Source organism: Hyperolius riggenbachi, chromosome 3 (assembly GCF_040937935.1).
Source record: "Hyperolius riggenbachi isolate aHypRig1 chromosome 3, aHypRig1.pri, whole genome shotgun sequence".
Taxonomy (NCBI): domain Eukaryota; kingdom Metazoa; phylum Chordata; class Amphibia; order Anura; family Hyperoliidae; genus Hyperolius; species Hyperolius riggenbachi.
In genome coordinates, this window is record NC_090648.1 from 19,197,632 (window position 1) to 19,220,263 (window position 22,632).

At 44.2% G+C, this 22,632-nt stretch overlaps 1 protein-coding gene across 1 annotated transcript in view; it reads right to left on the reverse strand.

Moving 5' to 3' along the window:
- LOC137561872 (cathepsin E-B-like) overlaps positions 1–22,632 on the reverse strand; it is a 61,465-nt gene that overhangs the window by 33,151 nt on the left and 5,682 nt on the right. The window contains exons 2-4 of the mRNA XM_068273224.1: positions 16,508–16,622; positions 12,852–12,969; positions 8,043–8,161 (exon numbers count right to left, since the gene is read on the reverse strand). Of these exons, the coding sequence (XP_068129325.1) occupies positions 8,043–8,161; positions 12,852–12,969; positions 16,508–16,622 (352 nt within the window). The remainder of the gene's footprint in view (positions 1–8,042; positions 8,162–12,851; positions 12,970–16,507; positions 16,623–22,632) is intronic.

Sequence of the window (22,632 nt, forward strand, 5' to 3'; positions counted from 1 at the left end):
GCAGCAGCAGCAACACAGTGGGTGGTGCCACCCCGCAGGGTCAGGGGAACTGCAGCAGGTTCCTCCGATCCTCTGCCATCCTCCGGCACACCTGGCCAAACCCCCCGCCTCAGCAGCAGCGTGAAGGCCCGCCACTGCCAAGCGCTGCTGCACTTGGTCAGCCTTGGGAAGACCAAACTGACAGCAACCCATGTGTTGGCCAAACTCCAGGAGCAGGAGAGGATTTTGCTGACCCCCAGAGGCCTCAGAGTCGGAGAGGTGGTGGCCGACAATGGGGCCAATCTGGTTGCCGCAATAGACAGGGGAAACCTGACCCACATCCCCTGTCTTGCCCACGTGCTGAACCTGGTGGTGCAGAAGTTCTTGCGCACCTACCAGGGGATGGGCAAACTGCTGGAAACGGCAAGGAACGTTGTGCGTCACTTCCGGCGCTCGGCTGCAGCCTGTGCGAGCCTGGAAGACGTGCAAAAGGAGCTGGAGCTGCCACGCCATCGGCTGATCCTTGACGTTCCGACTCGCTGGAACTCCACCCTGGCGATGTTGGAGCGTCTGGTTGAACAGAAGCACGCTGTCAACCAGTACCTTGCCCTGGCCACTGTTTCCGCCGCTCAGAGAAGGGACAGAACCAGCAACATCCCGTCCATCGTCCCCGATGATGACTGGAGGCACATGCAGCAGGTGTGCTTAGTGCTGGCTCCCTTTCTGCAGGCCACTAACATGGTGAGCAGGGACCATGCTATGGTCTGCGAGTGGGTGCCCCTGGTTTGTCTGCTGAACAGGGCCCTCGATGCTTTGCTGGAACAGGGAGCGGCAGCCTTGGACCAGCAGGAGCATCATGCAGCTGCACAGTCCACCTCTGAGGGGGAGGAGAAGGAGGACTTGGTGGAGGTCCCTGACCTTGCTGCTGATGAGGGGGATCAGCACAGTGCAGCTGAGTTGGTGCGGGGGTGGAGAGAGGATGAGGCTGAGGAGGGAGAGGAGGAGGATGAGGACAGCACTGCCGCCGATGTGCCAGCACACGCGGCCCGCCTCTTGCCAATGGCAGCGCACATGCTGACGTGCCTGCGCAAGGACCCCAGGGTGATCCAGATGAAGCAGAGGGAGGACATCTGGATCAGCATTATGTTGGACCAACGCCTCAAGAGAAATTTGAGCCAGTTACTGCTGCCTGCAGGAGGAGACCCAGCGCAACAAATAAGGAGCTTGCAGCAGGCCCTTGTTGAGCGCTTGGAGGAAGCCTTCCCCCAGCCTTCCACCCCCACTGTCCAGCCAGCACAGAGGCAGCAGCAGGTGCCTGCATCCAGCAGCAAGCGCCCCACAGACCTGCTGTCTCTCAGCAACGAGCTCTACAGGACTGTAGAGGCTCCGGCAGCAGTGACTAGAGAGGAGGTGCATGCAGCAGCATCCTCCTCAGGTCACAGCTAGCGCCTGACCCGAATGGTGGCTGACTACATGGGGTCCTACAGCGGGCTTGATAGCGATGCCCCTGTTGATCCCATGGAGTATTGGGTCAAGCGCCTGGAGATCTGGAGCGAGCTGGCGCAGTACGCCCTGGAAGTGCTGTCCTGTCCCCCTTCCAGCGTGCTGTCCGAGCGCTGCTTCAGTGCAGCTGGTGGTGTGGTCACCGAGAAACGCTCACGTCTGTCTCACAAGTCTGTGGACAGACTGACGTTTCTCCAGGGCCGGATTTGTACTTTCCAGCGCGCTAGGCCAGCTGTCACCAACCGCCCCCCCCCCCATTCTGTCCAACTCTAACTAGTTTGAACGGGCCCCCCTCTGTTTTGCTGCTTTGCCCCGTTCAACAAAGAAGCAGTGCATGCTCTGTCCACTCCATGTAATTCTACGCTCCTGTCTGCATGCACAGCAGGCGATAGTGTTCTGGGCTTGCATACTTCAGAAATGATGCTCATGTATGAACACTCAGCAGCACTTGGCAAGTACACATACCCATAACACTCCCTCGGCTCCTGTGCACATGCATACAGGAGTGCAAAATCACAGGGAGCCCCAGTGGACATCGATGCTTCTTTGTCCTCTGTGCTACTTGCTGCCGTCAGAGGCACAAATAGGGCACAGTGCAGCACAATGCAGAGAAGCCCATCCAAACCATTGAACAGGTAAGTAGACGGATCCGACACTACACACACTGGCATAGATGTAGTGTAATGCTAGGTACACATGATGCAATGTTCTGACATATTTACTGTCAGGTCGATTATTTCCATCATGTCTGATCTAATTTCAATTTTTCGATCAATTTGCTGTTCACTTCTATGAAAAATCATTCAGAAAATTGATTGGAAAGCAGATCGGACATGTTGCAAATAGTCGATCTGACATTAAAGCTGTCAGAAAATTGCATTGTGTGTACCCAGCATAAGCTCAGGTGTACTTTACACAGTGACAATTTAGCACTTAAGACAGATTTTAAAATCAGTCAGCAGGAAGTTTTGTAACAAAATAACACTTTTTATTGGCTAACCAAAAGAAAAACAGTGAGCCTTTGGTTTGTCTTCAGACTGTGTTACTGTATACAAGATGTTAGGCACACAGCTATATATACAGTCAGCAGGAGACACTTTGATTGTTTTGTAAATATAAATAAATGTAACACAGTTGTCATTCTGTTTCAAAACATTCTGCTTTCACTGATGGTCAACACAGTACTTTGCTGACAAAAACAAGCCAGGAAAGAGTTAAACTGTAGCAGAAAGAATGTTGTTGTCATTCTCTAGGAGAAAAAAAAAGCCATAAATCTAACAGATCTGAGGTCTTTAACAGCACTGACCTACTAGTAATAAACATCAGTCAGGGAGGGGGAGAGCTGCTAATTTCTGCTCGTGAATGCGTGCTGAATGAGAAAAACTAATCGGAACTCAAGAGTTCTGCTACTTAAGTTGAGCCCATATATTTTTCTTCTCACAGCAGATTGTTTGTCCCCTCTCATCATACAGGTGACAGCAGATGCTGACTGCCATAACACACACTTTGCAAAAGTAAGAGAGATGCAGGGATCTCTGGAATTTAGGCAGACCAGAGCAAAGCAGGAGAGGTGATTTACTTTGACATGTGACCTCTTATCTCTCCAAGTCTTGCGCCCTGCTAATTTTTATCGCCCTAGGCCATGGCCTCTGTGACCTTCCCAGAAATCCGGGCCTGCGTTTCTCAAGATGAACCAGGCGTGGGTGGAAGGCGAGTTCCTGGCCCCTGTTGTCGGTGAGAGGGGGACATGAACTGAAGAACCATCGTTAATGTGCCTTACCACCCTTTACCACATCCTGGCTCCTGCTCACTAAGCCAGCCTGGTTCACTTTGACTATTACGTCGCCTGCAGCCACACATTTTACACCTACAGTGGGCTGCTGTGTACTGCCCTTCTGCTGTCTGTCTGTGTTTTCCACTGCCAGGGTACACAGATTTACCTTCTGCTGCCACTCTGCCACCAGCTATTACGTCAAACAATAGCTATATCTGTTTGTGTAATTTGTTGTAAAAACAAAACAAATAAACCATAAAAAAAAGGTTTAATTTTTCTGAGGTGCCCGGGTTGAAAACTGTGTTGTCCCAGTTGTCTATTGGACACGATGTGGGCTGCACGACCGCTGTCTGGGACCTCCTGCTGTGTTTATTTACAGCCCTGGTATCACCGCTAGGTACCAGGGCTACTATGTCACGCTGCTTGCCTGGCCTGCTGCCACACTCACACTACTCCTCCATTCCTCCTGCTGCTGCTGCTGTCTGTCTGTGTTTCCCACTGCCAGGGTACACAGAATTTCCTTCTGCTGCCACTCTGCCACCAGCTATTACGTCAAACAATAGTTGCTCACATTACTCCTCCATTCTTCCTCCTGCTGCTGCTGCTGTCTGTCTGTGTTTCCCACTGCCAGGGTACACAGAATTACCTTCTGCTGCCACCAGCTATTACGTCAAACAATAGCTATATCTGTCTGTGTAATTTGTTGTAAAAACAAAACAAATAAACCATAAAAAAAAAAAAGGTTTAATTTTTCTGAGGTGCCCGGGTTGAAAACTGTGTTGTCCCAGTTGTGTATTGGACACGATGTGGGCTGCACGACCGCTGTCTGGGACCTCCTGCTGTGTTTATTTACAGCCCTGGTATCACCGCTAGGTACCAGGGCTATTATGTCACGCTGCCTGCCTCATTGACTGCCTGCTGCCACACAATCATCCTCCTCCTCCTGCTGCTGAATTTACCTCCTGCTGTCTGTGTGTTTCCACTGCCAGGGAGCACATACAATGGCGCTTCCAACATGCGTGCGCAACCAGCTATTTATTACGCTCAAAAATAGCTGCATTTCTTTAAAAAAAAATATAAAAGAGAAATAAGTGAAGAAGAAGAAGACGATATAGAAAAAGAAGGAGAAGGAGAAGAAGAAGGAGAAGAAGAAGAAGGAGAAGAAGATGAAGAAGAAGAAGATGAAGAAGATGAAGAAGATGAAGGAGATGATAAAGAAGAAGATGAAGAAGAAGAAGATGAAGAAAATGAAGAAGATGAAGAAGATGAAGAAGAAGAAGATGAAGAAGATGAAGAAGATGAAGATGATGAAGATGATGAAGAAAAAGATGAAGAAGATGATGAAGAAGATGAAGAAGAAGAAGATGAAGAAAATGAAGAAGATGAAGAAGAAGAAGATGAAGAAGATGAAGAAGATGAAGATGCTGAAGATGATGAAGAAAAAGATGAAGAAGATGAAGAAGAAGAAGATGAAGAAGAAGAAGATGATGAAGAAGAAGAAGAAGGTGAAGAAGAAGATGATGATGAAGAAGATGATGAAGAAGAAGAAGAAGACGATATAGAAGAAGAAGATATAGAAGAAGAAGATATAGAAGAAGAAGATATAGAAGAAGAAGAAGATATAGAAGATAAAGAAGAAGAAGAAGTATATACAGTACTGAACAAAAATTTTAGACACAACTTCTCTTTCCACCTTTTTTTTTTTTAAAGGAACATCCCCACATAATCACTTGCTGTTGTTACTTGGAAAAAAAGATATTTCTTGCATCATTCACCCTCAAAACAAGTGTTGGAAGCTATTTAAGGCCAATTCGAATAGTCAGCTTGAATAATGAGCTCGAATACCGACTCGAATAGTGAGGTCGAAGTCCGAGGTCAAATCGAATAGTAAAAAATATTCGACTCGAATATTCGACCGAATTCGAATAATTTACTATTCGAATTCGACCAAACTCGAATTATAAAAAGGGGTATCCGAGCATCACTATATCCTACTAATATAATAAATGGGAAAGTTTGGATGTTTGGATGTTTGGATGTTTGGATGTTTGGATGTTTGTTACTCGATCACGCAAAAACGGCTGAACGGATTTGAATGAAATTTGGCACACACATAGTACATTACCTGGAATAAAGTATAGGATACTTTTTATTCCCATAACCAAAAAGAGACACATACAAATTTCACTGTAAAATGTAAACTGCAGCCATACACTGTTACACTGGAGGTGTGTTTAGCTTCTAAGGGTAGAATAGTTAATTTGCATATATTCAGCAGTGATGCTCTGGGAGACATCTCAAGCTCACTCCAACCTGAATTATCGCAAATTATTTCTGTTTTAAGAAAGCAAACTTTTGTTTTTCTTAACATCTTAGTAAAGGGGCTTTTAGGACTGTTGTAGTCCCTTACACACTCCAATGAGTTCTGGGTCACCATGAGTTTGCTGGGTAGCATGTCCCTCTCGGTGTTACAAGCCCTACTGCATAGAGCCAAATTAATCTATGCCATGCACTGATAAGGATCAAACAATCCAAAACAGTCTGTATGCGTGTTTGATTATTATGGCTCTGCACAATTTAACAAGCTGACACATCATTGCATTCCAGCGGTTCTGGAGGTGTGTTTAGCTTCTAAGGGTAACAATGGTTAATTAGCATATTTTTAGCAGTGATGCACTGGGAGACATCTCAAGCTCACTCCAAACTGAATTATTGCAAATTCTTTTTGTTTTAAGAAAGCAAACTTTTGTTTTTCTTACACTGTTAATGGTAGGGTTCTCAAACTTTGCACAGTTGGTCGTTGGGTGACTGGGATTAATAATCAGAAAAGTGGTTGGAGCCTATAAAAGCCAATCAAAATTCACCTAATGATTTTCAAGGGGAATATTTACATTTCTGCCATTCTTGCACTGTTAATGGCACAAGCCTCAAACCTGGTATAGTTGATCATTGGGTGACTGGGGTTCAATTTCAGAAAGGGGGTGGAGCCACAAATAGCCAATCAGATTTGTTTCATTCCAATGCAAATGATTGTTGCCAAACACCGCAAAGCTCACAAACTTGGTAATTGAGTAATTGATTAATTGTGTGTTAGGGTTAGGAAAGTGGGTACAGCCAACACCAGCCAAATACATAAGCGGGCAACGCCGGGTCATAAGTGGGCGGAGACAAATACAAATTTTACTGGGAAAATGTAAACAGCAGCCATTCTTACACTGTTAATGGTAGGGTTCTCAAACTTTGCACAGTTGGTTACTGTGTGACTGGGGTTAATATTCAGAAAAGTGGGTGGAGCCTACAAAAAACAATCAAAAATTACCTATTGATTTTTCAGGGGAATATTTCATTGCTGCCATTCTTGCACTGTTAATGGCACAAGCCTCAAACCTGGTACAGTTGATCATTGTGTGACTGGGGTTTAAATTTATATAAGGGGGTGGAGCCCCAAACAGCCAATTTTAATAATATTAATATTTTATTAATATTCATAAAAGTAGGTGGAGCCTACAAAAGCTAATCAAAATTCACCTATTGATTTTCAAAGTAGTGGAGCCACAGCCAATTATTGATGCCAAAGACCGCAAAGCTCACAAACTAGGTAATTCTGTGTTAGGATTAGAAAAAGTGGACAGAGCTAACACTAGCCAATTACATACCCGGGCAACGCCGGGCGACCAGCTAGTATATATATATTTATATATATATTTATATATATATATATATATATATATATATATATATATATATATCAGAGCCAGGAGGGGGAAGGCTTTGGCTCGAAAAGACATCACAGAAGACTGTCTCAGCTATAATCATTCCAGAGCAAAGCTAGACTGAATGCTCAGTCAGGGATTCTTATCAGAGCTGATAACAAGAAGACTGTGCAGTGAAAAATGAAGCAAAGAGCAGAGTAGGTGTTTACTGTCATGTTCCCATTGATACATATACTGTATATGGTAAAACAAATGAGGGTGCTTTGTCTCTGATTCTCTTTAAGTCTTCCTTATATTTAAATTGACAGTGTGGTTGGAATGCAAAAAAAAAAATACATTTGTAAATTAAATTCAGTTCCTGACCCACACTACCCGTTAAAGAGGAGCTGTCAGCCATACTATATATATACTCTGCTTACATAACATATGTATTGCACTGTCCACATTTTGATTTTAGTGATTTTTCTATAGTTCAAAAAGAGAAAATTCTTTTTAGGATTCTTAATTTTAACTGTGTCTATCTTGAAGCCAATCCTGATGTCATTTCCTCGCTTACTCTCCTCTGCCTGGATGTGTCTTCAGGCACTCCCACCTAGCTCTGTGCATTGTGTCAGTATAATACATATTGGCCAATCAGAGAGGAACAGAGGTGTGGCAGGGGAAAACAGAACGGAAAGAGGCTTCAGCCAATCAGGCTGCATTAGTTAGGTCTGAGAGCAAAGTAAAGAAGCAAAAAAGACAGCCCAGCATGCCCTGCAACTTCCTTTGTGCAGCAATGTACCAGATAAGAGCCAAGTAAACTGGGGAATGATCTTTTATCAACAACAAAAGGAAGAGTGATTTTAACTTTTGGATTGCCTGGTTAGCATCCGTATTACTTGTTTACCAGATGAAAAGAAAACAATTAGTACTTAGTACTCAACCAGTACTTTATACTGGTTGAGTACTTTATACTGGTTGAACTCGATGGACGTATGTCTTTTTTCAACCAAAATAACTATGTAACTATGTCATTGTTTTTTATTTTATGCCTGACAGTTACACTTTAAATATAAAGACATTAGTGTACTCACCGTAACCTCATCAATTCCTATTATTCCAGAGAGACCTCCTGTACCATAGTCTACATTGAAGCTCTGCCCACCATCTCTGTATGTTGTTGAGTTTTTTGATTGAAACTTGGCATGCTGATCTAAAGGGAACATCAAACATCACAACAGAGAATTTTACAAAAAAAGTTACATACTCAAGTATGAGATTTAGTCAAAGAATTCCAGAGAATTTTTTGGATAAAGTTTATGCAATCACCATATTTCCCGCCATATAAGACACCGTTTTTTCCCCCCAGAAATGGTAAGAAAAAGTCCCTATGTCTTATACGGTAAAGGCAGAGAATCTCTGACTTACTAACACCCACCGATAAGAATCACCGACCCGCTGCCACATCAGGGATTCCCTGCATGTGTGCCCTGTTTATTTCTGCTCCCTGTGTGGTCCTCTCCATCCAATTTGTCTCTCCGCTACCCCATTCTCCAGTGTAATTAGTACAGTACCGCATGTCTTACCTAATCCATGGCACCTGTAGGGTTTGCAGACCTCCTTCTCTTCTGCACAGCTTGCTCTAGTAATGGCTTGTGCTGATCACGTCATTAGCGCAAGCCGTTACTAGAGTGAGCCGCCCAGAGGAGACGAAGGTCTGCAGTACCCTTGGGCACCATGGATTAGGTAAGACCTGCAGTACTCTACTAATTAGACTAGGCGGAGAAGAGGAGAGACAAGCAGGAGGGAGCAGGTCATACAGGTAGAGCAGACACACAGGTGTAAACTGGGGAGACACTGGGGGCAGAAGGGGATGCAGGAGGACACAAATGTGGAGAGAACATCTACAAGACATTCCTGAAGTATAGACACACCCGGTTTAGTATATATATATTTTTTCCCTGGTTTTAGCCCTCGAAACCTAGGTGTACATAGACGTAGCAATCACCCCTGCCATCGCAGGGGGGGCAGAGGCTTCGGGGGCCCCTCCTCCTCCCTCTCCCGAACCGTAAGTGTTGCCAATTAACAAAAATCTCCCCATTCATTCATGACAACCGTATGCAGGAGCGTGTGTAATTATGTCCTGCTTCCAGAGGCTGCTGCACGGCAAAACACTCTCTGTTGCCATTCGCCGGCTTCCGATCACGTGTCCTGCATGGGGTTTCGGAACAAAGGGGGCCACATGCTATATTTTTTTCAGGGGGCCCTATTAAGTCAAGTTATTCCTCTGGAGATGCATCTCATCTTCCAGAGTGTCTTATACAGCAGAAAATACGGTAGATGATATTTCTTTCATATGTTTAATAGTATCCACAATCTCCTGAGTAAAAAGCAGGGTTGTTTCTGAGCAGCCTTATTGTTACTACTTTCTGCCCATCCATGTGATGTGTTTTAGTAACAGCTTTAAAGAGACTCTGTAACAAAAATTTCAGCCTTATTTCCTCTATCCCAGGTTCCTATACCTGTTCTAATGTGGTCTGGATTACTGCAGCCTTTTCTTGTCTCTGTAATAGATCTAATCTTATTTTTTTGTCAAGCCTGGTGGAGACAAAGAGAAATGTACTCTCTCTGCAGTGATAGGGAGAAGTTATGCATGCCCCCTGCAGGCTCTCCTGTGTATGTATGAGTCACAGGCAACGTTTCTGCTCACAGCCAGCGTCTCTGCAAGGCTTGTGGAGCTAGGACATTTCAAACAGCTGTGAATGCAGAGAGATCAGTGCAGAGCTCAGACAAGCAGCTAAGGAAATACATGGGAGTAACATTCCAGCAATAAAGTCACATTTGAGAGGAGCTTCTGCAAACGTGCACCCACTCTGATGACGTATTTCCTGTTTGGCAACCATCTTCATTGTTTACAAAAACAATGAATAAAACAGTGAGGAAAGCAGCGGGAGCGGGAAAATGTCACAGAGGGGGCCAGGAGAAGACAACAAAAAAGGTGGGCCGTTTATTTATGTAAGATTTTCACAGTACAGATTCTCTTGAAGATCAAATGCTATCTCTGTAACTTACCTTTTTTTTTCGTTTTTAAATCACTGAATATTGAGGTTCCTTGATTAACTTAGCTAACAGATTGTGGTGTTCATTCGTCTGACCTGTAGATGGGACTGTTCTTTGTGTATTGCTGCATAAGGTTATCTGGACTTTTTGGGGCTGTTGGTTCCTGTAATGCTCTGGCTAGGACATTGCTTACATAGGGTTTCAGTTATTCTACCTCCCTGACTAATGAACACAACACAAATTTAAAGTACTTGTGCAAGACCCGTCCCACCAGCTTCCTGCACACATTGTCAGAGCTGTAGATGCCAATACTGATCATTTTTGTTTTGTCATAGTGTAAAAAGCACAGTGGTTTCAGTATAAGCAATTTACACACCCCCTAGAAAAGCCTGCTGTTGTCCCTTTCAACTAGGTTACTTATGATTACCTGAGCAATTAATGGGATCAATAACTAGATTTTTAGATGCAGTTCCTATTAAAGAGGAACTGTGCCAGAAGTTAGTATTAGGGAGAAACAAATAACTGAATACATTGCAAAGTGAGAAATTAAAAAATAGACAATACAGGTGAAACTCGAAACATTAGAATATCGTGTAAAAGTCAATTTATTTCAGCAATTCAGCTTAAAAGGTCTGATATATACAATATATTAGATCATGAAATGATTGATACTAGTCATGTAATTAATTCATTTAAATAGTTTGATCCATAATGAGCCTGTGGGGAATCAACTTAACTACTGACAGACATGAAAAAATTGGACAGCAGCAACTGTCATGGTCATGACATCACACTGTGGGAGGGGTTTGACCAAAATATCAGCCATACAGACCCTCGCCTCCCCCCCATGATGATTAGAGTTGGGCCGAACGGTTCGCCTGCGAACGGTTCCATGCGACCTTCCGTGGTTCGCGTTCGCGTCCCGCAGGCGAACCTTTGCGGAAGTTCGGTTCGCCCCATAATGCACCATGGAGGGTCAACTTTGACCCTCTACATCACAGTCAGCAGGCACAATGTAGCCAATTAGGCTACACTAGCCCCTGGAGCCACTCCCCCCTACTAAAAGGCAGGCAGCGGCGACCATTACGGTCACTCGTGTGCCTGCATTAGTGAGAGTAGGGCGAGCTGCTGCAGACTGTCTCTCATAGGGAAAGATTAGTTAGGCTTAGCTTGTCCCTGGCTGCATACCTGTTCTGTGAACCCACCACTGCATACCTGTTCTGTGAACCCACCACTGCATACCTGTTCTGTGAACCCACTACTGCATACCTGTTCTGTAAACCCACCACTGCATAGCTGTTCTGTGAACCCACCACTGCATACCTGTTCTGTGAACCCACCACTGCATACCTGTACTGTGAACCCACCACTGCATACCTGTTCTGTGAACCCACCACTGCATACCTGTTCTGTGAACCCACCACTGCATACCTGTTCTGTGAACCCACCACTGCATACCTGTACTGTGAACCCACCACTGCATACCTGTTCTGTGAACTCACCACTGCATACCTGTTCTGTGAACCCACCACTGCATACCTGTTCTGTGAACCCACCACTGCATACCTGTTCTGTGAACCCACAACTGCATACCTGTTCTGTGAACCCACCACTGCATACCTGTGCTGTGAACCCACCACTGCATACCTGTTCAGTGAACCTGCCACTGCATACCTGTACTGTTCAGTGAACCCGCCACTGTATACCTGTTCTGTTCAGTGAACCCGCCACTGCATACCTGTTCTGTTCAGTGAACCCGGCACTGCATACCTGTTCTGTTCAGTGAACCCGCCACTGCATACCTGTTCTGTTCAGTGAACAGTTTGGTGTGTCAGTGTGAAGCAGTACCTTAATTACACTACCTGATTGATGTATACACATGCAAGATGTTTTAAAGCACTTTAGGCCTGTCATTTAGCATTCAATATGATTTCTGCCCTTAAAACGCTGCTTTGCGTCAAATCCAGATTTTTCCCGGGGACTTTTGGCGTGTATCCCACTCCGCCATGCCCCCCTCCAGGTGTTAGACCCCTTGAAACATCTTTTCCATCACTTTTGTGGCCAGCATAATTTTTTTTTTTTCAAAGTTCGCATCCCCATTGAAGTCTATTGCGGTTTGCGAACTTAACGCGAACCGAACCTTCCGCGGAAGTTTGCGAACCCGGTTCGCGAACCTAAAATCGGAGGTTCGGCCCAACTCTAATGATGATCTATTAGAGAAAAGGTCATGATTTCTAGTGGGAAAATTAGTATCAGTTACTGATTAGGATAAAGTTCAATCCTGACGTTCTTTAACCCTTGTGGCGGTTCATTTGATCTGCCAAATAGGCAGAAATCCATTTTTTTTACAAAAAAATTTGTTTCATGTAAAGCTACCAGAGTGGTAGCTACATGAAACACCACTAGAGGACACATGCGTCCCTCTAGTGCGATCGTCACCATCATCAATAGCAAACAGGGGAACGTGTATATAACACGTTCCCCTGTTTGGCTTCTCCTGTCGCCATGGCGATGATCGGAATGACGTCATGGACGTCAGCTGACGTCCTGACGTCAGACGCCTCCGATCCAGCCCATAGCGCTGCCTGGAAGTCATTGGTCCAGGCAGCGCAGGGCTCTGGCGGGAGGGGCCCTCTTCCGCCGCTGCGTGCGGGCGATCGCGGCGGCGATCAAGCTGTGCGCGCGGCTAGAAAAGTGCTAGCTGCGCGTACAGCACACCAGGGGCTGAAATATCCTCCTGCGTGGCATAGCCCGAGCTCAGCTTGGGCTTACCGCCAGGAAGGTTAAGTTATAAGTTGCATAGGAAAACATTTGTCTGGCTTTCAGCGGAACTGTTTTCTTACCACATGCTGGGCTTGAGCAAAGAGCTGATGCCACCCATAAATCGGAGGAACCTGTGTCGAAAATCACCAAGAAGCTCTGAGGAGGTGTTCCAATGGTGATTTCTCCAAAGTATTCTTCCTTCAAAATGAAAAAGTACATAAAAATAGAAACACACACACACACAGACACACACACACTGTACACACACACACACAGTACACACACACACTGTACACACACACACTGTACACACCACACACACGTACACCACCCCACACACACACACACACACACACACACGCATGCACGCACGCACACACACCACACACACACACACGCACGCACGCACGCACGCACGCACACACACACACACACACACACACACACACACACACACACACACATGCACGCACGCACGCACACACACCACACACACACACACACACACACACACACACACACACACACACACACACACACGTACACCACACCACACACACACACGCACGCACGCACGCACGCACACACATATTGCAATTGTGCTTTTGTTTGTAATTATGATCTTGCAGGTTATCTTGGTAACTTGTAAAAAGTTACACACAACTACATTCATGGAACTCACACACACACACACACACACACACACACACACACACACACATGCACGCACGCACGCACACACACACACCACACACACACACACACACACACACACACACACACACACGTACACCACACACACACACGCACGCACGCACGCACGCACGCACACACATATTGCAATTGTGCTTTTGTTTGTAATTATGATCTTGCAGGTTATCTTGGTAACTTGTAAAAAGTTACACACAACTACATTCATGGAACTCATTTTCACATGGATGAGCAAATGTGCAAAAGTGTATGGGCATGCATGCAAAAATACATGTTCCCCACATCTATTTATGGCAAATAGGCAGGAGAAAAAACATTTTTGTATAGATGTTGAAGGTCATTCCTAGTGTTCTACAGAATCAGAACATTTTTAATACCCAAGCACAACTGGGTCCTGCCTGGAATTGGGTTTGTCATATACAATTACTCAGAGAAGGAATAAGATATATAGGTAATGCAATAAGCATGATTAGGAGCATGAACAGAGTGACGACAGGGGTGAAAGCACCATGATAACCATAGTGTTACACTAGCCAGTCTATATAGTCTATCGGTTTGACCGAGGTGGTCAGGGTTAGTGTTGGGCGAACACCTGGATGTTCGGGTTCAGGAAAGTTCGCCGAACATGGCCGCAATGTTCGGCATGTTCGGGCCGAACCCCGAACTCCCTGAACATCCCGCTTTTGGGGGCCCTATGGGGTCGCAGGCATAAGGGGGGAGCATGCCCCGATCGGAAATTCCCCCCACCCCCTCCGCTAGCGCTCCCCCCTCTGTCCGCTTCCCCATACAAAAGTTTCAGGAAGTACCGGTCCGGTGGTAGTGGGTGGCTGGCAGTGGGCGGCACTGTGAAGTGAGTGACTGAGGAGGAGGAGTCCGGAGAGTGACGCGTTGAGGGAGGGCGGGCAGCGGGCGGTTCAGTAGTAGTACGGTACTACTGCTGAACCGCCCGCTGCCTGTTCGGCCCTGTTCGGCGGCCATTTAGTAGTTCGGGGCGAACCCGAACTTAAAAGGCCGAACACCATCAGGTGTTCGGCCGAACGCGAACATCACCCGAACAGGGTGATGTTCTGCAGAACCCGAACAGTGGCGAACACCGTTCGCCCAACACTAGTCAGGGTGGGTGTGAATGATGGGGGTGGACACTGGAAGTGGGAGGGCTTAAAGGGAATTCAGGAGGTTGAAGGCCAAGGGGAAAAATTAGTTCCTGTGCCTCACGTTTTTGGTGGAGATGACATGAAACCTGCGGCCTGATGGGAGCCAACTGACAAAGCGATGGCCAGGGTACAACTTTCAAGATCCCAAAATGCCATAGGTGCTTTTCAGAGGGGTGCCCAGTGATCACCTGCATAATGAATTAAGGCACTGTCAGTAATTGGCCATGAGAACACCCCGGACCCTGCATTACTAAGCCGGATAGGATGGGCTCTGTCTTTCATTGTACGCCATAATGGTTACATCTTCCTGACACCTAAATCTAACCCTCTCCTTCAGATTAATCCATTCCTGAAGTCTAACTGTAGCATTCAAACGATCATTTCTCCGACTCAAGTTGGGTCGGAGAGCTCAGAGAAGCTCTTTTGCATAAATAACAAACAAAGTTTATTAACTCTCCTTGTACTGTAAATAATATGAGCCTCGAATCTGTGCTACTAATGTTCTATTTCTTAGCTGCACTACACATACACGTCATTATATCATGAGTTTATTTTCACTTTAGATTCCCTTTAATACTAGTGTCAGAATGAAGCAGCCTACTCTGATAAGTGACAACCTGGTGTCAATTTCCAGCTATTTAATAGGTGAATACAGTGCCAAGATTAAGAGACATAGGGCTTAATTCACAGAGACAAATAGCTTGAGTAACCTGTTGTTACTCATGCTATTTAAAGTGAACCTCCAGACTAAAAATCTACTCAGCAGAACAAAAAAGGCTTGGTGTTTCTTGAACAGTTTCACAGCATTCGAACTTTGTTTTTCTTACTAAAGCATCATTTGTAGTTGCATTTTTATCTAAGCTCCACCCATCAAAGAAAAAAGCCTGGGCTTTTCTTCCCTGATGCTGTGCAGAGCATGATGGGATTTACTATGTTGTTGTTCATGTTGCCTAGCAACTGGGAGAGGTGCTCAGGACACAGGACAGTTGGAACTGTGTCTCATGCTTCCTGTCACCTCCTTTCAACCAAAAAGATGGCTGCCCTCATGAAATCAAACATTTGCCTGTTCTTTTAAAACAGGGTGGGTAAGAGATTATATTACCTATCTATTTTAATTAACATAACTAATGTAACTTAATGACAGTATGTTTGTTTAGGCTGGAGTTCCTCTTTAACCATGCGTGCTTTAATGCACGCTATGCATGCTATTGGCAGCATAGCGTGCATTATTACCCATTGTCAGAGGAGTGCTCGCTATGCCCAGCACAGCAAGCGTTGGTAGCTTACGCCAGCAATTAGCCAGCATCGGGCCATCTGATCATCCCACCTTGGACCCCTTCGGTCCAGTAACTTTAAAGGAAGTGATCCTGATTCCTGACACTATGATTAGCCCAATAGACTGCCTGTCAAGTGATGTCAGAGTGCCAGGACCACTTCCTTTAAAGTTATTGGACCCGCTAGGGAGCTGGTGACACGCGGTGCAGCCAAAGATTACCAGCGCAATAACCTCTCTTGACTCCTCCTTGGCTGCCTGCGTCAGACTTTAAGTCATGATCACGTGACCACCGCGTGATGACACCTGATGTCCTGTAGCGGTACTGCAGGCTGTCAGTGCGCGGCACCCATGGAGGAGTCGGCTTTCCAGGCTCTCTTCCCCTGTGTGTTTTCCTGGTCCCTGCTCCCTCCTGGATGAGCAGCTGGTCACTAGTAAGTAGGCAGATCTATTTGTGACCTGTGTGACTGTCCCTAAAGAGTAAGGGTTCATGAGTCAACATGGGTGGGGGGAAAGGGATGCAATATTTACACCCATGCAAATTAGCCTAGAAACTGCCCTAAATAATATACTATATACAATAAAGGTTGAGCCTTACATCATAGTAATTGATAAGGGGCTCTTTGGCAGATGCCTTGTCCGTTAACCACCTCAAAGGGGACCATTTCTCTTTCTGGATTGTCCTTGCAGATTTTAGTCTCTTCAAAGGAATCCTGTTCAAGGGAAAAAATGTATTAGGGAAATCTGGACTCAGAAAACTATTGCAGTGGGCACTGGCATATTCCAAACAACCTTTTATGAAGGCTGAAAGGAAATGCAAGAGGCATTGTGATGGAGTGTTCATTTTACATGTATCTGTTTCTCTTTTAGACAGCAGCTTTCTCTCCAGCCCTTTACCATTACTTATTACACTAAGAATTATTACACCAAAATTAGACTTTCTTTGGGTGATACTTTTTCTTAAGAATTATTTTATTTTGAATGCATTTTAAAAAGAATAATACGAAAAAAATGAATAAAAAATAATTTTATCTTTCAGTCATTATAGTTGTAAAATAAATTGTGCTATTGTAGATAACACCCACACATTTGATGTGCCCATTTGTCCCAGTTATTACAACATTTAAATTATGTCCCTAGTACAATGCATGGTGATAATATTTTTTGGGGAAACAAATATGTATTTTTTCAGTTTAGTTACACTATATCAATAATTACAAGCCTTTATTTACAAAAAATAACAGTAAAATGCCACAATGACATACATATTAAAATCATTAATTGTGAATATTAAAGGACTTTTTTGTTGTTGTGTTTTCATTTCATTTAACACTTTGTGGAAATAAGTAAGGGGTACTTTGTACCCCTATACTCATTTCTCCTGGGAGGGGGCCGGCATCTGGGGGACCCCATGTTATTTTTTTTTCTATTTATCTAAAACAATGAACAGACATTTTTTACATTAATTGTAATTTTGCCACATTTAAATTGAGCCTTTTTTCCTCTAACTTTAACATTAATTTTCTCAAAAGGTCTTTTTGAAAAAAAAAATCCTCTTGTTCCCACCTTTCTTCTTAACATATCCTGTAAATTTGGTGTTTCTAGCATGTAAGGGGGCTTTGCTATTAACCACTTAAGTCCGGATTTCACTATGGGAAGGATTGTAAGTGTGCATGTCATCATGACGTCACGTCAGTGACGTCATGACATCATGTACGATTCTCACTATAGAGAAGACTCGAGCTGCAGCGATCCTTGGGACCAGGCTGGGTAATGTATAAATGGCTGCATTGGGGCGATCTGAGGCAATTGAGGGGTGCTGGCAACCTATACTAGCTAGCCTAGTGCTAGCTAAACCTTTTGCAGGCATTACATCTATTAGATTCATCCTGGGGTGTAACGATCGGTGTAACACAGAGAGGGTCTGATTACCGGTGAACTGCAGTATCACCGACAATGCAGAATATACCCGATTATTGATGATCTGCAGTATCACCGATAATCAGATATATATTCTAACCTCTGGACACCTGAGCAATGAGTGAGTGTTAATGCAACAGAAATACTTTGAGTACACACAGAAGTAAGTTCCTTCCGTGGCCTAGACTCTCCCGGGGGGAGGAGCTAAGCAGAGAGAGGAAGGACAGAGTGTGAGTGACACCAATGAGGGAGTGTCACTAACAGATCTGGGAACTGCCTCTAACAGTAAGGCTAGTTCTCGAGGTTGGACAAGCCAGGTCGTTAACACACAGACAGATAAGGTACAGATTCAGGAGACAGATACGGAATCCAATGAACAGGCAGGGTTCGGTAACGGAGTATCAGAATAGCAGGGTACAGAATCAGGAGGCAGATACAGAGTCCAGGAACAAGCAGAGTTTGGCAACAGGTTGTCAGAAATAGCAAGGTACAGAATCAGAGATCAAAAGAATAGTCAGGCAGGCAGAAGGTCATAACAAATAATACAGTTCAATTTCCTAACGCTAAGGTGTGAGGTCCATGATCGTCAACACCTTTGGAAACTATGCTAGAACACAGATACAGACAAGGCCTGAGTGCTACCACGTAGTGATCGCAACGCCAGACACCAGAGGAATGCCCAGCACCCAGTATATATACATCAGTGCTCTCCAGCACCTCCCTTAAGTGCTGGACCAATGAAAGTTGCTGCACTTGTCAGCTGACCAGCCTGGTCAGCTGACCTTCCTATGACTGCCATAAAAGCCCTGCCTCTCTGCGCGTGCACGCGTCCTCCTAAACCAGTGTGGACTATCAGTCCCAGCCACACCAGTCATGTGTTGTAATGTTGTAGCTGTATGGGATGCGGAATCCGCCGCCACGCTGTCTGAGCGTACGGCGTTTCCTCCGCATCCCACCTTGCTGAGAGAGGCAAGCCTATGCGTACAAGCCACCGCGTCCGACGCGGCGGTTTCTCCGCGTTCCGCTATGCCAGCCGCGGAAACAGCCACCTCCGCTTGCGTCCATGCGGCGGCTTTTCCGCGTTTCTTCACATGGGGACTCTGAGGCTGCAAAACTTCCTGAGCTGCGTAACCCTTAGGAGGTTAAGCCATTAATAAGCAATAAAATAATTTTGATATTATTTTCCCACCTACTTGTTGGTACTTTATCAATTGCAAAGTTATAAGAAGGTATTTTAAAAAGAGTTAGGGTCAAGCTGCTGAAAAATTATCTTAGAAAAAAAGTAATTGTGCCAAAGAGTACATACTGTCTCCATGTGGTGTATGGAGAATTTCTGAAACTTGTTTAGACTAGTAGTAGCAGTAGGGTATTGTACCGTGTTAGCCATCAGTAAAACCAAGAAGTTTTAAACCAGGATGATACCATTTATTGGATAACTAAAAATGAATAAAATTAAGCAAGCTTTCGGCCTTGCAGCCTTCGTCTGGCTTATATCCTGTTAGTTTGCAAACTGGTGGTACAGACAGCTTATATGCATTGCAACATCAAAAGGGAAAACAGATATTTTTTCAAGCATAAATACATGTCATTAAGATGCCTTAATTCACACAGACCATCGACCTGGGGTTAGAAGCTAGAAGCTGGGGTTGTAAGCTAAGATAAGGATCCTTGTTTAACACTTGCTCACAGACCTGAGAGTTAAACAAGGATCCTTATCTTAGCTTACAACCTCTAACCCCAGGTCGATGGTCTGTGTGAATTAAGGCATCTTAATGACATGTATTTATGCTTGAAAAAATATCTGTTTTCCCTTTTGATGTTGCAATGTATATAAGCGGTCTGTACCACCAGTTTGCAAACTAACAGGATATAAGCCAGACGAAGGCTGCAAGGCCGAAAGCTTGCTTAATTTTATTCATTTTTAGTTAGCCAATAAATGGTATCATCCTGGTTTAAAACTTCTTGTTTAGACTACAAATAGGATTTCAGGATCTGCATCATCTAAAAATATATCATTTATTTAAAGCTCTTTAAAATCCATGACAGGCATAGTAAAATATGTGTGCCTGGATTTTAAAGAGCTTTAAATAAATGATATATTTTTAGACGGTGTGGATCCTGAAATCCTATTTGCTAATATATCCCTATGCACTCCAGGCGTGATCATCGCACGTCTTGATCCATTGGTCAGTCATCATAACTGGAAATTAACTTGTTTAGACTACTGCACACTAATAGCAGCTTTCCTTAGTAATCACTTGGGCAGAAATTAAAGTTCTTACACGTGTTTTACTCTAGTATAGTATAGCAATACAAAAAATGCAAGCATAGATTTAGGCCTCCTTCACACTATACGCGCGGCGTTGCACATTTTGGTAGCACGTATTGGTGTGCGATCAGCAAGAACATCAGGTGCATAGAGAGCACTTCTGACATTCAGGCTAGGCGCACTGCAGCAGTGTGATGCGCTATCACACTGCTGCATGCATTTTTGACAAAGCGCGTCGCTGATCCCATTCACTAAAATAAATGGGATCAGCAGCGCAAATCACAGCAACGCAAATGGCGTGCAATCATGTGCGCTTACATCCCGACCGCACGCCCATCTGACTTGTCTAATGTGAACGAGGCCTTAGGTGGAAAATAAGAAAAAAGTTTGACTTTGACTGATAATGGTTGGGGCAAATAAGAGAGATGTTACTTTCCCAATGATATTTCATATTTTGTTATATGGTAAATCAGGAGGATTACTTACCTTACATAACTATGAACCAAAGCAAGGGAACATAACAATAGCAGCACTCGCTTCATCTTCAGGGTGTAGAGAGCAGCAGAGGTTGTAGGAATAATGACCACTGACTCATAATTATCTGCTAATATATGTATGATCCCCACACAGTATTCTGATGGATTAGAAATTTGGCACCTTGCTATATTTAATAAGTAATAATTCACTTAGCTGTTTGCTTTTGCCACAATTGCTATCTATTCCAAATAGATTACACACTTGGCTGTACCTAGCTGTCTATTACAGTTCAGCCCTTCAAAGAGGTCACACTAACATGTTAGGTTAGGTCAGACAGACTTATTACTAAGGGTCATTTTAAGGAAACTTTAGACCAGCTAAAGGAGGAGCTAAACTAAATATGATTTAGTATCCTAAAAAAAACTATTAATCATCCTGCTCTTTCCAGCTACTGTAAAATCTTACTACCAAATGTTTTTTTTATTTTTGTCTTGTTTTTTTTTGTGTGTAATATTATGTTATATTTTCCCCCAAGCTGTCCTAGCCTTCAATTTAGCCCCCAACCCCCACATAGCAATCCCCAATGTGTCATGTGTGTTTATTGCCCCCATGTGTAACGTGTGCCCACATCTTTATGCACCCACCCACACGTGTTCTGAGCTGTCGGTGCCAAATACAGTTCCTTGCATGATACCCTGTACTTGGTGAATAATTCTCCGCTCGATTCTGCGCTCGATCATCATCATCATCATTATTATTACTTCTGGGGAAGAGGGGGGTGGATGGGGATCAGGATATAGACTTTTGCCAAGGTTTTCATTGATCTATAGCCCTCCTCTTCCATAATCCAAACCTCTCTTCCCCTTCAGATATAGTAGTGGCACGGCCCTCCATTAATCTTATTTTTCTATCATGCATACCACCTCTGCTGTTCATTGGAACTGTGGGAAAGATAAAGTAGTAGTGACCCTATTAGTAAGGATGACTTCTCTTACTTTTCCATAGTTCCTGTTCCCAGAAGGGAGGAGATGGTCTTCTTGAAACCGACGGGGAAGAATATTTCATACAACTGGTTAATGAGAGAGCTTCAGATTATTGAAGAGCAGTGCAAGGGACCTTATGAATTCTTACATGAGCGGTATTATGTTTTCTCCCAATACAGTGGTGTGAAAAACTATTTGCCCCCTTCCTGATTTCTTATTCTTTTGCATGTTTGTCACACTTAAATGTTTCTGCTCATCAAAAACCGTTAACTATATTAGTCAAAGATAACATAATCGAACACAAAATGCAGTTTTAAGTCATGGTTTTTATTATTTAGTGAGAAAAAAAACTCAAAACCTACATGGCCCTGTGTGAAAAAGTGATTGCCCCCCTTGATAAAAAAATAACTTAACTGTGGTTTATCACACCTGAGTTCAATTTCTGTAGTCACCCCCAGGCCTGATTACTGCCACACCTGTTTCAATCAAGAAATCACTTAAATAGGAGCTATCTGACACAGAGAAGTAGACCAAAAGCACCTCAAAAGCTAGACATCATGCCAAGATCCAAAGAAATTCAGGAACAAATGAGAACAAAGCACTGTAATTGAGATCTATCAGTCTGGTAAAGGTTATAAAGCCATTTCTAAAGCTTTGGGACTCCAGCGAACCACAGTGAGATCCATTATCCACAAATGGCAAAAACATGGAACAGTGATGAACCTTCCCAGGAGTGGATGGCCGACCAAAATTACCCCAAGAGCGCAGAGAAAACTCATCCGAGAGGCCACAAAAGACCCCAGGACAACATCTAAAGAACTGCAGGCCTCACTTGCCTCAATTAAGGTCATTGTTCGACTCCACCATAAGAAAGAGACAGGGCAAAAACGGTCTGCATGGCAGATATCCAAGGCGCAAACCACTTTTAAGCAAAAAGAACATTAAGGCTCGTCTCAATTTTGCTAAAAAAAATCTCAATGATTGGCAAGACTTTTGGGAAAATACCTTGTGGACCGACGAGACAAAAGTTGAACTTTTTGGAAGGTGCGTGTCCCGTTACATCTGGCGTAGAAG